This window comes from Clarias gariepinus, chromosome 17 (genome assembly GCF_024256425.1).
Source record: "Clarias gariepinus isolate MV-2021 ecotype Netherlands chromosome 17, CGAR_prim_01v2, whole genome shotgun sequence".
NCBI classification, from domain to species: Eukaryota; Metazoa; Chordata; class Actinopteri; order Siluriformes; family Clariidae; genus Clarias; species Clarias gariepinus.
Genome location: NC_071116.1, coordinates 21,147,174 through 21,163,923, shown reverse-complemented (window position 1 = coordinate 21,163,923; position 16,750 = coordinate 21,147,174). Strand labels below are relative to the sequence as shown.

At 38.5% G+C, this 16,750-nt stretch overlaps 2 protein-coding genes across 2 annotated transcripts; one reads left to right on the top strand and one right to left on the bottom strand.

Annotated features, from left to right (window-relative positions):
* The first annotated feature begins 1,747 nt into the window (after positions 1 to 1,747).
* pdzph1 (PDZ and pleckstrin homology domains 1) lies at positions 1,748 to 9,161 on the top strand. The gene is made up of 11 exons (XM_053515810.1): positions 1,748 to 3,188; positions 3,316 to 3,480; positions 4,138 to 4,308; positions 4,716 to 4,817; positions 5,065 to 5,175; positions 5,603 to 5,781; positions 5,901 to 6,058; positions 6,256 to 6,298; positions 6,690 to 6,876; positions 8,134 to 8,269; positions 9,062 to 9,161. The coding sequence occupies exons 1-11, from the start codon at positions 1,748 to 1,750 to the stop codon at positions 9,159 to 9,161; spliced, it is 2,793 nt and encodes a 930-aa protein (XP_053371785.1).
* A 5,465-nt stretch (positions 9,162 to 14,626) lies between these two features.
* Positions 14,627 to 16,515, bottom strand: LOC128545754 (lysozyme C). The gene is made up of 4 exons (XM_053516369.1): positions 16,279 to 16,515; positions 15,511 to 15,669; positions 15,331 to 15,406; positions 14,627 to 14,899 (listed from the first exon to the last, which is right to left on the bottom strand). The coding sequence occupies exons 1-4, from the start codon at positions 16,403 to 16,405 to the stop codon at positions 14,833 to 14,835; spliced, it is 429 nt and encodes a 142-aa protein (XP_053372344.1). The 5' UTR covers positions 16,406 to 16,515; the 3' UTR covers positions 14,627 to 14,832.
* Between the last annotated feature and the right edge of the window lie 235 nt (positions 16,516 to 16,750).

Genomic DNA, 16,750 nt, shown 5'->3' with positions numbered 1-16,750 from the left:
TTTTTTACTCAGTGGCAGAAAATAGAAGGTTGAAACAGCATGTACCATGTAAACGCACTTTACAGATTCCAAACTTCAGTTTGCTATATGAGCTGCTTAATTAAAAATAAACATTTAAAGTCTATGGTAATTTGTTTTAACATCAGTCATTGGTCTTTATACAGGACAAAATATGATGAAATCATTTGATTTGGGGTGAATAAAATATTGCTGTAAATATACTACTGTATATCACAATGTGGGTTTAATTATTTTTAGACATACAGTACAATCTGAAATCTGGACTTAGTTTATATCAATGGCTGGTCATAATTTATCTGGTCATTCAATGAGTGCTGCTTTGATGCTCATAAAAGGAAATATAGTTAGATTTTTTGCAGTGTGTGCTGCGTACACCTATACAAATATAAACATGTTTATACTACTATTAACACAACTATAAAAGTGTGTTTTTTTAACAGTTGTCAACATATTGTTAATCACTCTTATCTTGACTTTAACTGAAAAACTGATTATTAACAGAACACAGTTATTACCCTTGTGAGCAAAAAATGTATAAAGAAATGTAATCACAGTGGTTTGTGTGTTGTAGTGATCTCTGATGATACTTCAAACAACGGAATGAGTAAAAGGAGGAGAAGAAACAGCCGCAGGAGGAAGAGCTCTTGCAGCATGAAACGTGAGCACTGGTCTATATGTGGCTCCTGGGAAGGGTGTGGATGATAATCCTGTAATGACTGTAATGAGTCACATGTCGGTATGAAGCTAATGCATGAATACAGGAAGGTATAGGATTAGCAGGGATAGTTTTCTAAAGGCTGGTCATTCAATCTAACCTACAGTAATAATATGAGTGAGCTGGGGGGAGTTAAACTTTATTAATGTTAAACTGGGTTTGCTGGTAATAATAATAAAATCCACTATGTTTGATTCTTGGCTGCTGATTTAAGATGGCAATTTTAAACATTGAACTTTTCTGCTATACTTATAGCTATCTATATCTATATATCTATATATCTATATATATATATAAATCTCAATTAAATAAAAAAATGTTGAACATTTTAAAGGATTGAACACAAAACATAAACATCGTGTTATAGTGTTAAATAAATGATACTATCCTTTACATTTTCATGTATCTACAGAGACTACATCTTCATACAGTTTTCATAAAACCATCAAAAGCCAGTTGGATTATGGTACGGAAGACCACACCACTGAAAAAGGAGAGACAGACTCATTTAGCAAAGAAATCTTTTTGTCAAACGAAGAGGAAAAGGAGACTGAAACTTCTAGCAAGGAAAATCCATTTGTACAGGAATGTCATGGATATAAAAATAAAAAATCCAGCATTACGGTCCAAGTGGATGAGGACAGAAAGCTAACCATCACACATTCTGTGACATTCAGTGATTTTGGAAGGTCTACCCCGAAAGCCACCACTCAGAATTCAGATAAGTTTACAGAAGAAAAAGCAGCCAGCATTGTGATAGAAGTCACGACATCCAAAATCAAATATATAAACTCTGATATGAAACTAGAGATCAGTGAGATGGTACATTCCAAAAACTCTGATGTCAAGACCACTTTGATCTTACAACATCAAGGCGAAGAAAAGAATAGGGAAAGCCAGAATCCTGAAACGCCGAACAGTGAATGCTTTATCCATCCTTATTTGTGCAATCAATGTACAAGTAAATATAAGCAAAAAGCCAAATTCTGTGAAAATATTAGAATTAAGGTCATGACAAATGGTGATTCATCAAGACATCCAAGTTTGTCAGGCAGCCAAGAAGAAACAAGCTGTCGTAAAAGCTGCTGCAAAGATCACTCCTGCAGACCCAACACTGGTGGACACACTGACACTGATTTCACACTGGTGGATGGATCATCTACTTGTTCATCACCTTATGGGTTCTGGCTGCCGCACAGACGGTTATCACAACACAACAGTCATAGCAAGCAGACATTATGGGATATTCCTCCTCCACTCAGGTTTGCAGATAAGGAAAGTAAAGACCTACAGGACCTCACAGAGAACATCGTGTCCTGTGATATAAATGACAATAATGTATTCAAAGAAGAGGAGGCTACTCAGTGTGACCCAGAAGCTGTGGTGTCAGAGTGTGACTTTTCAATACCAAGAGCAAATAAAACAGCTTACTGTACTCAGTCCGACGAACCTAATGCTGACAAAAACCTCTTGAGATCATCTGCATCAATAAGTCAAAACCATAAATGGAATATCCAAATGCATAACAACGCCACCAACTGTCAATCAAGTAGTTACACAGAAGCACCAAGAAAAAGGCGGAGAACTTACCCAGGAGTTGGGTATCACTCCTGGGTATATGGAGAAAGCGAAGCCTTGTGCAGAAAGTCTTTTTCCTCTGGCACACTCTCCTCATTTATTATGCTGTCACTACTCTGTCAGGCAGAGACAGCTGCTAGATACAATCTAGAGGATGAAAGCGTAGTCATTTCTGAAAAAAAGAATCACACTTCTTTCAGCAGCACTTCCCAACACAGCTCAAAATCCTTTTGTGGTGCACACACCACTATCCCCAACATCAAGGTGTACAATTCACCAAAGACTCCTTTTTACCCATCAGGGTCTGATAAGACCATGGATGATGTTTCTTCGACGTGCCAGCATGAGCAAAAAGAGCCAGTCGAGGTTGCTGATCACATATGTTGCACAGCAGACCCACTGGAACAGAATGAGGTGACTGAAAGTGGCTTTGATGAAGAGATGACTGAGTTGGAGAGTCCAGTGGCTTTAACAGATGACACCCATCAGAAGAATCTGCTTATCCAAGTGACCCCACCTTCAGTGTACAGCTCAGAAGAGTGCATTAATGATGCATTCCACAAGGGAGATAAAGCACAAACAGATGAGAGGCAAGAAGCTGTTAGCACCCAAACAAAGCAAAACTCATTAGTGACTGTTATAGGACGATATGAGCAGCGATCTCTACACAATAATTCTACGAGTGAAGACACCGTACAAAACAATAAATCAGCAATAGAAGCAACTTCTGCTTCTCCAACAGAAAAGTTTGAGGGCCTGAGACAACAAGTAGACGTTATGGAACCCAAAAGGCACTCCCAAGCACCGCCCAGACGTACCTCCTTACAATTAGCCAAGGCTTGTGGCCAAACAGAGAAACGTGTGAATAGAACAGGTACAGAAGTGTTTCAGATACAGACGTGCCAAAGTAATACTAACCTTACATATGTAATGAACCTTTCAGGACTTCTCTCTGAATATCTGAATAGATCTTTTTTATTATTTGGCATTTGGTTTTATAGCCTCAGCAAAGGTCAAAGAGCACCTAAGGCCGGGAGACAGCATCCCCAGAGAGTCTGAAGAAAACTCAGACCACTGGGCAAAGAAGCGCAAGATGTTCAAGGAGAGCAGACAGTGGGGTTCCGCAGAGGAGAGTTCCATGACTAGCAACATCACTGACGAATCAGGTGATAATGTTTTAAAGGTCGGCAGAAAGTCTGTACATAATCACAATCTTACGGTTGGTCAGAAGAGATCCGGGAAGACTTCGGTAAACTTAATAATCCATGCATAAGAGTTCTTTTATTCCTTCATTTTCGGTAACCATTTTATCTTCAGGGTCATGGTGGATCCAGAGACTGTTCCAGGCAACAGTTCATCACAGGGCACCTTACACACAAACACACACACACATACAGTACACACACTCATTTACCGTTATAAGCAATTTAGAGCAGCCAGTCTACAGTACCTACTGGCATGTTTCTGGATGCTGTAAATCTAAAGGAGGCACAATCAGATACAGGAGGGACTCCAAATAGAATGTAACCAGAACTCATGATCAATCGAAAGACTGGAGATCTGAGGAAGCAATAAACCCTACTTCCTGCTTTGTCACTCACATAACAGTTTGTCAACTTAAATTTGTAAACTGTGAAAAAAAAATAAAAAAATAAGAATAGCAAATTATCGTTACTACTAGGCCTTTGTAATTCCTAAAAGTGATTAAAATCCCATTGTTTGTCTTGTGCATTTGAAATAACAAATAAATATTTGACCAACAATACTACATAAAATAATTTTTAATGCATATTAATACTAAAGTGGATTTTTCCCCCCTTCAGACACAATGAATTCTGAGGACACCCGCTCAGTGGACATGTCACTCCGAGACGTTGAAGAAAGAGGTTTTTACACGGAGACATTCCACTCAGCATCATGGATTTATCGAGGAGATGACGGCAGTCCAAATGAAACTATACAATGCCTTAGTAAAAGCCCCCGACCAGTGGCAGGTAGGCTTTTTTTAATCGAAAGTCATGAATTTATCAGATTTATAGGTCTGGGTCCTATCTTATTTACAGTCCAGGGTCATGGTGGAGCCAGAGCTTCAGGCAACAGTTCATTGACGTGCACCTTACACTAATATACACACACACACTCATTTAGTGTTATGAGCAATTTAGAGTACTCAGTCTACCTACTGGCATGTTTCTGGATGCTGCGAATCAGAAGGAAGCATATATTATTATATTATATTATATTATATTATATTATATTATATTATATTATATTATATTATATTATATTATATTATATTATATTATATCATATTATATTATATCATATTATATCATATTATATTAAATTACAGTCTTCATAATGTATGATATAAAACTTTCTTTTATGGATTTTTTTTAAGTACGTGAACGAACTGTGAAAATCAGTAAAGGCATGGGAGAATATCCATGGGGTTTCAGAATTCAATACTCCAAACCAATTATCGTGACAGAAGTTGACACAAGTAAGTGGACCATATAAATTTAATCAGTATACTGTGATATGCAGTACAGTATATAATATAATATATACTAATAATATAATGATAATGATATACTACTGTATATTGCCTGCAAATTGCAGTTTAATGTCATTGTAGTAACAGTGTAAACAAGTAAATTAATAAAGATCCGCCAGACTAAAATCCCACTCTTAAAAGATTACACTACAAAAAAAGATAAAGCCCTATGCATCTTTCCTGCTGGTTGCAGATGGGGCCGCTGAGGAGGCAGGGTTAAAAGTTGGAGATTATGTGCTAGCAGTTAATGGCACAGATGTCACAGGTGTGCCTCACTCAGAAGCAGTTGACCTCGCTCGGCAAGGTATGGCAGGATTACAGACACAACATCTGCCCATGCTTGATTTATTAATGTGTTAGAGGGGATTTATTAAAGCTTTAGTCAGTTGTGTTGTTTTAAACTTGTATGTCAGTTGTCTTTATGTATAAAAATGTCTTCTGATTAAGTTTACAGTACATTTTTAGTAATGAGGCAGGAAGTGAAATGCAGAAACCGATGTCAATATATCAGACAGCGTTATATATTTATAGCGTATGCTCAGGAATACAGGCAATATAATGCAAGACTAAGATTAACAACAGCTAGACAGTATTTACTGTACAGTATGCTGGGGAGGCTTCTGACCATGAGGAGAGGAAGCTCTGAGTGCTCATGTGCCCACCAAACAATCAGTTAAATAATTAACCTCATAAAAGACCTTAAATTATGTTTTTTGTGACATGTCATATAGGCCCTGATCTTCTGATTCTGACCATCGGCTCCGATATCGGTCGTACACCGAACACTCCAAAGCCGGCTTGTCGAGGCTACCTGCACAAACGCACTCAGTCCAGTTTTCTGAAAGGCTGGAGGAAGAGGTGGTTTGTGCTCAGACATGACTGCTGCCTTTATTACTACAGAAACAAACGAGTAAGTTTTTTTCCTGTCTATATACAGCATAGACAGTTTTTAATAATATATAAATTTAAGAATAAACCATAAAATGTGCGTCAAGATGTGGATTTTAATGATGTGTTTGTGTGTGCCAGGATGAAGGAAAGAGCCGTGCTTTGGCAGTCATGCGAATGGAGGGTGCAGTGGTAGGGGCTGACACCAGCCTGGGGAAACCATTTGTGTTCAAATGTTCTCCTGTTGCCGGAAATCGTGTGTACTATTTCTGTGCTACGTCGAACCAAGAAATGAGAAGGTGACCATTTATTTAATAAAAATCAAGATCATTATTATAAAATAACTCTTTCTCTCTGTCTCTCTATGGATAGTAATAATTTACCTATCTCTTTTTCCCTTTAAAATTCATTCCTTATAGTATAGCCTATCCTTTATCAACAGTGGTTAAGGCTCTGCTTTTTCTTGCTGCCTTTATATTCTTCCTTTAAATTTTAGGTGGTTGGAAAGTTTGGAACGAGCAGTTTACCCCATTACACAGGTTTGGGAAATATCTACACTTATCTGCAGTAGTCTAGATATGGTTGATAAGATCTAGACAAAGTAGACTTCTAAACATAATCTTTTACTGTTTTCCTGTTAAAACCAGAATATCATTCCATCAACAAACCCGCTGAAAATTGGCAAATAATGTTGCATTGGTTCATTGTTAAATAGGCTGTAGAAATTAATCAGATTTTTGGAGAATAGTCAAATAATCCAGGAAAAAAAACAATATTAACTAACTTAACAATACTGTGTAATCAGAAGTGAAGCAAAGCATCACAGTCACACATAAAAAGGCCTAATGGCTATTTTACAGTCAGCAAATGTCCTCACTGATGTTGTCATGGTAACAGTAAGGACTGTAACGGTGGTGACTCATGTTGCAGATTCACGTGTGGGTGGACGTGACACGCCACAACTCGAACCTGCCTCCTCTGGCTGTGAAGAACCCAGAGTGTCTCGGGCTTCTAAACTTGCTAGACAGAAACAAGGACACGTGGGTGCAGCACTACTGCATCCTAAAGGACGGATGCCTTTACTTTTACGCCAGCATACGATCAACATATGCAGTTGGTATGCAAATTCTACTAAACAAATAAGCCATTTAATTACTGTATGGAAAATGAGGCTACATAATTAAATATCCAGAGTAAACTATCAACAATGATAATGTACACTGCCGGACCAAAAAAAAAGTCACTATTTCAGATGGGTCAAATTATTGGACTTTAATAAACGAAGAAAATAACTAAAAAATCTTAAAGGACTTTTTAAAAATGATTAAGGATTTGAAATGACTAGAACTGAGTTAAGAACCCTCCAACACATTATCAGTACCTGGAAAGATCATGCTGAACCCTTAACTTTTTAAAAGAAATGTGGTAAGAAAAAAAGAACCACTGAAACAGTTGGGGAAGTTGCAGGGAAACCAACAGCAAAAAAATCAACAGCAAAAACCATAGCTATGTTTAATAATTAAAGTAAGAGTATTTCCTTATGCACACAATGTGATGAGATCTCACAGGATTGGGACTAAACAGCTATGTTGCAATAAGAATATCACTTGTTACTGCAACTGATCAGAACAAAATCAATTGTGGATCTGGAATCAATTCCAGAGTGATGGGTGCATCAGCATAAGAATGGAAGCACATGAAGTGAAGCACCCATCATGTACAGTATATTGCCCACTGTTTAAGCCTCTGGACACAGTGTTCTAATCTGGGGTTGATTCAGTTGGTCAGATCTAGAAGTCAGCTCATGTTATGAATGTGTAGAACAATCAGCTCATCACATCAATTGAGTATTTCTTTCCAGATATATTTTAGGACTCAAATTGTGCATAAGGAATCATTTTCACCCATGAACCGGCCACTATATTATGTACTGTAATCAAAGCTAAATGATTTAATGAAATCTCAATCACGCTTTTTGGCCCAGGCAGTGTACTGTATTACACACACTGTAGTGTGCTGTTGTAGGTAAATAATCAATAACAGGGTGGGGTGGGGTGCATTATATCACTATTGCAAGCTCTGAAAAGTGTTATTTCTATCATATAATAAAACTTGGCAAAGATTTAAATTTTGGTATAGTAAAGAATGTTAAATTTTTTAAATCTATTTATAGATCTGGCCAGGAAACATGTTAGTTTTTTTTTATCACTTACAGCATCAAAACACACTCCCTCCCTCTAAATCTTCATTTTTTTCTTTCTCTTCCCATAAAAAAAGACTATCATAAATAATATGCTTGTTAATGCATTTGATTAAGTAATCATGTTTTTCTGAATATCTTACGTCCAACTGTATTTTGTTGGCTTTGACACAGGTGGGATCTACTTGCATGGCTACACAGTGAGGGAACAACCTCTGGGATTCAAGAGGTCCACTATTGAGCTCAAGCCTCCATCAGAAGAGTTCAAACTGTTCTACCTTTGTGCTGAAAATGTCAATGAAAATAAAAGGTACCCACAAAATACATTAAGAGAATTTCCAACCCTCTACATTACACATAACTTTAGGTCAACATTGATCATAAATGATTTGGACAATGCACATGCTGTACGGATCAGGGAAATGTTTTCAGGGTTAGCTGACTACTTGGGAACATTAGTATCTTCAGATGATAGTGTACTCATATATAACTAAGTAAAAATGTTCTAGGAATGTAAACTAAAGTATATGTAGCTTGCAATAAACTAACTGCTATGACGTTAGTAGTACTGCATGCATGCTAATAAATCACTTTAAAGCCAACCATTTAAGTTACATGAACTCGCTTTTGGAGTATGAGAATACACCATACATTAGGAGACAGTAATCACAAATACATATCTGCACAACATGCTAAACTATGGCTATAAATACTGTACGGCCAAAGTTTGTGACACCCATACGTTAGTCTTCTCCCAATTTTCATTTGTTTAAGATGTATTTGCACAAAGCAAGCTCCATGAAACATGGTTTGGCAAATTGATGGTTTAGGCCTTCCCACCCATCAATGCCTGGCCTTACTAATGTTTTTGTTGTTGAATGAGCACAAATCCCCATGGCCCGAAATATAGTTAAAAGCCATCCCAGAGGAATAGAGGTTATTACAACAGCAAATTACAGTATAAATCTAAATCTGAAATGGGACCAGCCCATATGAATATGATGGTCAAGTGTCTGCTAACTTTCGGCCATAAAGTCCAACATGAATGCATGGTGCTTTTCCATCACATAATATTAATATATGCAATACGTTCTTATAACAGGTGGATCAGAGCAATGAAGACATCTATAGGAAAATGGCTGCCTTTCCATCAGGCACTTCAGGACTACATGAGTCGTCCTCCTGAGGAAACCAAAATGTAAACCTGGACTCATCAGCAGGTGGAGCAAGTGTGGAGCCAGTATTTTTCAGGATGTCCTGGAAAAAGTTTATTTGTAATTTTTACAAAAAGGTCAAACTTTATAGTTTGGTTTTGTGATGTTAGGAGAATGTTTTCAAACGTTTCTAGGACATTATATAACCTTATGGTGCCCTCTAGTGGTTTGGAGATGTAACGTTAAATTAGCATGAATTACTTACTGTATGGATTTAAAGTTAAACACTTCCTTACTGGATTTTAATTATGGATCGTAAGCTCTCTCTCTCTCTCTCACACACACACACACACACACGTAATGCAGTTACATTTGTCTTTTATTTTTTTGTGAAATATTGTGTTGTTGTTTTTTATCTCTCTAATTAATTTCTGTTTGCCGTTTTTGTTCCGGAAATGTTTACATTTACATTTACATTTAGGCATTTGGCAGACGCTCTTATCCAGAGCGACTTACAAAAAGTGCTTTAATGTTTACAACATTGGATACATACTTACACTGGGTTAACTAGGTTAATAACTAAGTACCATTAGTCCAACACATCTGAGTTTTTTTTTTTTTTTTTTTTTTTTTTTTTTTTTTTTTTTTTTTTTGGGGGGGGGGCTTAGTCCAAATACTGGAGAAACAGATGCGTCTTGAGTCGTCGTTTAAAGATAGCCAAAGTCTCTGATGTACGGACATCTAGAGGAAGTTCATTCCACCACCTAGGTGCCAGAACAGAAAAGAGCCTGGATGAATGCCGCCCTCGATCCCTGAGAGATGGTGGGATGAGGCGAGCAGTGCTGGAGGATCGGAGGGAACGTGGTGCAGTTCGTGGTGTAATTAGCGCAGAGAGGTAAGTGGGTGCTGGGCCATTTTTAGCTTTGTAGGCAAGCATCAGTGTTTTGAATTTGATGCGGGCAGCTACAGGAAGCCAGTGCAGGGAGCGGAGGAGTGGGGTGGTGTGGGAAAACTTGGGAAGGTTAAAAACGAGTCGTGCTGCTGCATTCTGGATCAGTTGCAGAGGACGAATCGTGGACAAAGGCAGGCCTGCCAGGAGCGAGTTGCAGTAGTCCAGTCTTGAAATAACGAGGGACTGAACAAGCACCTGAGTAGCCTGTGAAGAAAGAAATGGGCGAATTCTTCTGATATTGTAAAGAAGAAATCGACAAGAGCGAGTAAGGTTAGCGATGTGTGGGGAAAATGACAGATGATTGTCCACGGTTACCCCAAGATTGCGGGCAGTGGTTGAGGGAGTGATTTGGTTGTTGTCCATGGATATCACAAGGTCTTGACCTGGAGATGAGTCACAAGGGATAAACAACAGTTCGGTTTTACTGAGATTAAGCTTCAGCTGATGAGCAGCCATCCAAAAAGAGATGTCTGCCAGACATGCTGAGATCCGGGTGGAAACCTGAGTGTCAGAGGGAGGAAAGGAGAGAACAAGTTGGGTGTCGTCTGCATAACAGTGGTATGAGAATCCATGCGATAATATGACCTTACCAAGAGACCGGGTATAGAGGGAGAACAGAAGAGGACCAAGTACTGAGCCCTGCGGGACACCAGTAGAGAGTCTACGTGGGGCAGATGTAGATCCCCTCCATGTTACCTCATATGACCTTTCTTTTAGGTAAGAAGCAAACCATTGCCACGCTGTTCCACAAATTCCAAGGCTTGTAAGAATAGATAATAGAATCTTGTGGTTCACGGTGTCAAATGCAGCTGACAGGTCCAGGAGGATGAGGACAGATGAAAGTTTAGCAGATCTAGCAGCATGGAGCTTCTCAGTGACTGACAGAAGGGCAGTCTCTGTGGAATGTGCCACTTTGAATCCAGATTGGTTTGGGTCATTAAGGTTGTTCTGTGAGAGATAAAGAGACATTTGATTATAAACCGTTCTTTCAAGAATTTTGGAAATAAAAGAGAGCAGTGATACCGGGCGATAGTTGTTAACTTCTGATGGGTCCAGGCAGGGTTTCTTGAGGATGGGAATAACCCTCGCCTTCTTAAAAGCGGCAGGAACATGACCAGATGATATGGATTGGTTGATGATGGCTGTGGTGAAGGGAAGGAGGTCTCGTGAGATGGCCTGGAGCATTGTGGAGGGGATTGGGTCTAATGAACAGGTGGTGGGGTTAGATGACGAGATGATCTGTTGAATCTCGTCAGATGACAAGTTGGAAAATTCTACTAAAGGAGGAAAGGAAAGGTCCTGAGGTTCTGCCGTAGGAGTTTGGTTGAGAGCGAAGGACTGGCGGATTGCTGCAATCTTCCCATCGTAGAATGTGGCAAAATCGTCAGCAGTCAGAGAGGAAGGGGCAGGAGGAGTCGGTGGGTTGAGTAGTGAGGAGAAGATGTTGTGGAGTTTGCCAGGATCATGTGCAGACGCTTCCAACTTTTGTCTGAAGAAGGTAGTTTTGGCAGAAGTCACATCACATGAGAATTTGGAAAGAAGAGTCTGGTAAGAGATGAGATCTGCATCAAGCTGTGATTTCTTCCATCTTCTCTCCGCAGTTCTTAATTCTCTCCTGTTGTTGCGCAGTACATCAGATAGCCAAGGAGCAGGACAAGACGTCTTCCTTGGTTTAGATGACAGCGGGCAAAGGAGATCTATGGATGAGGAGAGAGAGGAGAGTAAAGTTTCAGTCGCAGTCTCTAGTGGTAAAGAGGAGAAGGAGTCTGGGTCTGGGAGGAATGATAGGGTGTATGAAGACACAGAGGAAGGGGAGACAGAGTGAAGGTTTTTGCGGGTAAAAGAGACATTTTGGTGGTTAGGTTTACATAGAATGGGAAGGGTTATGGTGAAGGATACCAGGTAATGATCAGATTTATGAAGAGGAATAGTAGTGATATCTGTGACTGGGGAAGGGCGGCAGAAAACAAGGTCGAGAGAATTTCCTGCCTTGTGTGTAGGAGGGCAGCTGTTTAGAGTTAAAGAGAAGGAGTTAAGGAGAGGGAGAAGGAAAGAGGATTGGAGTTTATCAGATGGAAGGTTGAAATCTCCTAGAACAGTGAGAGGAGTGTTAGCAGAAGGAAAAAGACTAAGAAGTATGTCCATTTCATCTAGAAAGTTTCCTAGAGAGCCAGGAGGACGGTAAATAACTAAGATGTGGAGGTTAATTGGAGAGGTTACCTTAACTGCATGAAATTCAAATGATGAAAAACTGAGATGAGACAGGGTGATGGGCGAGAAGGACCATCTCTTGGACAACAGGAGACCCGTACCACCACCTCTGCCAGTTTCTCGTGGAGTGTGAGAGAATACATAGGCAGAGGATAGGGCAGCCGGTGTAGCTGAGTTCTGAGGAGATATCCAGGTCTCAGTCAGTGCCAGAAAGTCAAAAGAGTAATGAGTAGCTAGGGCAGAGATAAAGTCTGCTTTCTTTACAGCAGATTGGCAGTTCCAGAGCCCACCTACCACCAGTGCAGGACAATGAGACAGTACTGGAGGGTAGATGAGGTTTCTGGGAGATCTGCCTCTGCTGTGTGAGTAAAAGCATCTTGGTCTGTGAGAACTGACAGAGATAGGTTGAAGACACATGCTAGACTGAGGCAACTGTCTATAGAAATGTTTGGACGCCATTATCGTGAGCTGCGTTGATACATTTCCTAAATACATTTCCTAAATAATAAAATAAAAATACTTATTATTTACTTACCTTGGTTTAAATTTAAAACTTTAAATGCAAAACTTTAACCTAATTATTTTTAAATTAAATTAAATACTATTTTTGTAAGGTTTCTACTGCGTCTGAGAAGTTATTCAGCGGCCACTAGAGGGAGCTGCTGCACTTACTCATCGTCTCTATCGCTTGTATACAGCGTCACGGGGGGCCTGGAGCCTATCACGGGTGTATATGTATACATGTATACCCTGGACGGTACCTCCAATCCATTGCAGGGTACACACAAATACACACACTTACAGTCACTCACTCACTAAGGGCAGTTTGGAAACAATAATTAGGCTATTAAACGTGTCCTTGAAAACAGTCCATTCACCATACTTTCTGCGGAAGATCAATCTGTCCCTGATGGGTTTTTTTTTGGAGAGAAGTGATTTCTTTGCTGCCCTTTTAGACACCAGGCCATCTTCCAAAAGTCTTCGCCTCACTGTGCGTGAAGGTGCGCTCACACCTGCCTGCTGCCATTCCTGAGCAAGCTCTGCACTTTAGGAGACGATCCTGGCGCTTGCTGGACTTTCTTGGACGCCCTGAAACCTTCTTAACAAGAATTGAACCTCTTTTCTTAAAGTTCTTGATGATCCTATAAATTGTTGATTTAGGTACAATCTTAGGAGCCACAATATCCTTGCCTGTGAAGCCATTTTTATGCAGGTCACCATGGTTAACAATGGAAGAACAATAATTTCAAGCATCACCCTCCTTTTAACATGTCAAGTATGCCATTCTACCCCAATCAGCCTGACATAATGATCTCCAACCTTGTGTTCGTCAACATTTTCACCTAAGTTAGGACAATTACTGAAATTATCTCAGCTGGTTCTTTAATGACAGCAATGAAATGCAGTGAAAAGGTTTTTTGGGATTAAGTTAATTTTCATGGCAAAGAAGGACTATGCAATTCATCTGATTACTCAATAACAATATGCAAATTGCTATTATAAAAACTTAAGCAGCAACGTTTACAATTTCCAATATTTATGTAATTCTCTAAACTTTTGGCCACGACTGTAAGTTCTTCAATATACTGTATTTCTTTATAAATGTAAATAATCTTTGAGAAAAGGTCTATGGACACATCTCAATCACACCCATCTGTGGTCCCTTTACTGGATCTAAGAGGTCAAAAAAATGTTATCATGAAGAAACAGTTTGCTAAGGCTAGGGTGGAAATGCTTGAGTGTCCTGCACAGAGCCCTGACCTCAACCTCACTGAACTCCACCGAGATAATTTGGAACGCTGACTGCACCTCAGGCCTCCTCAACATCAATGTCTGAGCTAACTAATCCTCTAATCTAGAGGAAGCCTGAAGAAAAAAATTTCAACTGAACTGTTAGACAAGCACATAGTATAATGTGACAGTCAGGTGCCCTCACATCTTTGGCCATGTAATGACTGAAACATTAGGATGAATAAATTAATGTACTGTATTGTTGTTTATCATTGCTTTAAAATCTTAGTATAACTGGTAGTATACTTTCACCCATCCTAATTTTGACCCCTGCCTGGTCCTCAAATGCTTTTACCTTTAGCTGGGGTTCCATGCAGTCAAGCAGTACTGTACATTAGTATACCCTGTGCTCAGTTGTGTGTTGTACAGTATAAGTTTCAATGCTTATCTTACATTTTTTTATTATATTCACTTACACACTTTTGTTACTTTGTAGAGTTTTTTTTCTTTTACAAATATTTTGTACTGTATATAATTCTTTTCAGCTGTTAATCCATGTAATGCAATGTGTACATAATTTGTAATATAATGCAAACAGACAAGCAAACAAACAAATGTATATGCTGCAGTGTTTAAATGCTTTATTTGTGCATTGTGGATACTGCTGGAAGGTTTGCATAGATTTACTTTAAGACCAAGAGCAATAAAAGCATTTGTGTCTATGATTGAGATAATTTTGGTAATATTATATATCATCATTGCCACTAATTTGCCTCGATTATATTAAAGGTTAAATTGAAGCATTTGTCATTTCATGGTTCTGCTTTAAACTCCACAGCCTGCAGTGTAAGAGCTTACGTCACGACCCCTGCATTTGTTACGCCATGCCACCCTGTAAAAAAAGGAAAATGAATAAATCATGTACCGTACATACTGTGGAGTCCAATTAGGATCACATTAATATCATTAACATTAAGTTTTACAATTTTTAAACTTCAACAACAAATAAAGAAAATGTGCAACTGTACTATTCAATAAGTGAGACATTGCAGTTTCTTGTTTACAATTTAAATATAAGCAAATTTGTATTGAATATTATCAGCTCAAGTGCACACTGTCAATAACCCCCCAAAAAATAACAAATACTACACAATTCTGAAATTTTTACTTTTCATAAAAGTTATGGCCGGTAATGTAATTTGCAATGAAAAAAAAGGCAAACTAAAGGATTATGATACAGTAAGTATGATCTCAAACGTGTAGACTTCACTAAATGTTTACAACATCCTCCATACATGCAATATATTGATAAGGTAGTCTTACCATGCGGTAATTCCCTGCTGTCTCACGATTGTCTTGGCACACTCAACAGCTTTCGCGATGTTATCGGTAAGAAGCTCTGTTTGCAAAAGCAGGCATCAAGACAAAGATATGAGCCTTTCACAGCTTGGTATGGTATCATTTCAAGATTTGAAGAATAGATCAATAAAAAACAATTCTCACCACTACAGGAGAGTTTGCACCCGTTAGCACTATGGAATTTCCCATTGGTGCACCACCAACGGTTGTTTATCTGGAAAATGCCATAGTCTGTTGATCCATCAGAGTTGCGGTTCTGGGCGTTGGTATTGAAGTCAGACTCGTGTTTGGCCAAGCAAACCCCTAAGAAATATTCAGCATTTATAAAAATACATTACTTATTACAATCACTGTACAACAAACAGAGAAAATGGATTTTTAGTTCTAGAAGGTTTTAAGTTACTTTGGGGGGGGGGGGGGGGGGGGGGTTTTCAGAATTTGACTACACAACATATTGTTAGGTAATTTTGCGGTGTAAAATTCTATATTATTATAGTGTTATAGTTTTATATTTGTATATTAGTATGAAAATTGTACAGTGTTATATTTGATTATTATTATTACTATTGTCCTGGTAAGACAGAATTTGGTAATTAATAATTTATTATTTCTTATACTGTACATATTTAGCAAATTAAATATTCTTATTATTTAAAATATATTTATATTTGTACTATTTATTCCTATGTATTAAACTTATTTTGCATTATATATTGAATATACAGTTTCCCTCTGGATTAATAAGTAATTTTATCTTATCTTTATCAGTTTTGTCATTACTATGTACCCTACCGCTGTTACTTTGAGCTATAAAAACAAGCTGGATTTTCTGCAGCTTCCTTGTCTGCACCAGCTCCTTTTGCACAACAGATAGATGTACTGCATAGAATGTTAAAATACCAGTTTACTCACAGTTAGCCAGACTGATGCCACGATACCCAGCCAAGCCAAATGCTTTCATGGCTCTTGCCAGCTCACACCGATCATACTTTTTAGCACTTACAACTGCCAGAAGCAGAAAGAACACCAAAGCCTTCATTGTGCTACAGTCTCAGATTTAGACCTAATCACTGTGAAGAATTTTGTGTGTTTTCTGTTCTTCGCTCTGCACTTCTCAGTTATATATAAGTCGCATGAAGGAAGTGGTTTGATTGCTGCTTTTTTTAAAGCTTGTGCAAACTTTTACCACCCTTGTTGAAATATATGTTTGCACTGCTTTGTCCTGTGGATTAAAAAGCACTCCAGCACCATGGTTATTATTCTGAGATAAGAATATCAGAGCTGAAATGATTAGAAGTTGCACGTATGTGTTTTTGGTGCCAAATCGATAAATGTGATGTGGGTTTTTCTAGTATTATTTCAAGTCCACTTTCCAATTTTTTTA

Bases quoted from the DNA above. Each gene is read 5' to 3' on its own strand.
- pdzph1 (XM_053515810.1), top strand. From the start codon at position 1,748: ATGACAAATGGTGATTCATCAAGACATCCAAGTTTGTCAGGCAGCCAA. The intron at 3,189-3,315 runs GTACAGAAGTGT...TTGGTTTTATAG, and splicing joins GAAACGTGTGAATAGAACAG to CCTCAGCAAAGGTCAAAGAG. The intron at 5,176-5,602 runs GTATGGCAGGAT...CATGTCATATAG, and splicing joins AGTTGACCTCGCTCGGCAAG to GCCCTGATCTTCTGATTCTG.
- LOC128545754 (XM_053516369.1), bottom strand. From the start codon at position 16,405: ATGAAGGCTTTGGTGTTCTTTCTGCTTCTGGCAGTTGTAAGTGCTAAA. The intron at 15,407-15,510 runs GTGAGAATTGTT...TTTTGCAAACAG, and splicing joins GTGCAAACTCTCCTGTAGTG to AGCTTCTTACCGATAACATC. The intron at 14,900-15,330 runs GTAAGACTACCT...CTTTTTTTACAG, and splicing joins CAGCAGGGAATTACCGCATG to GGTGGCATGGCGTAACAAAT.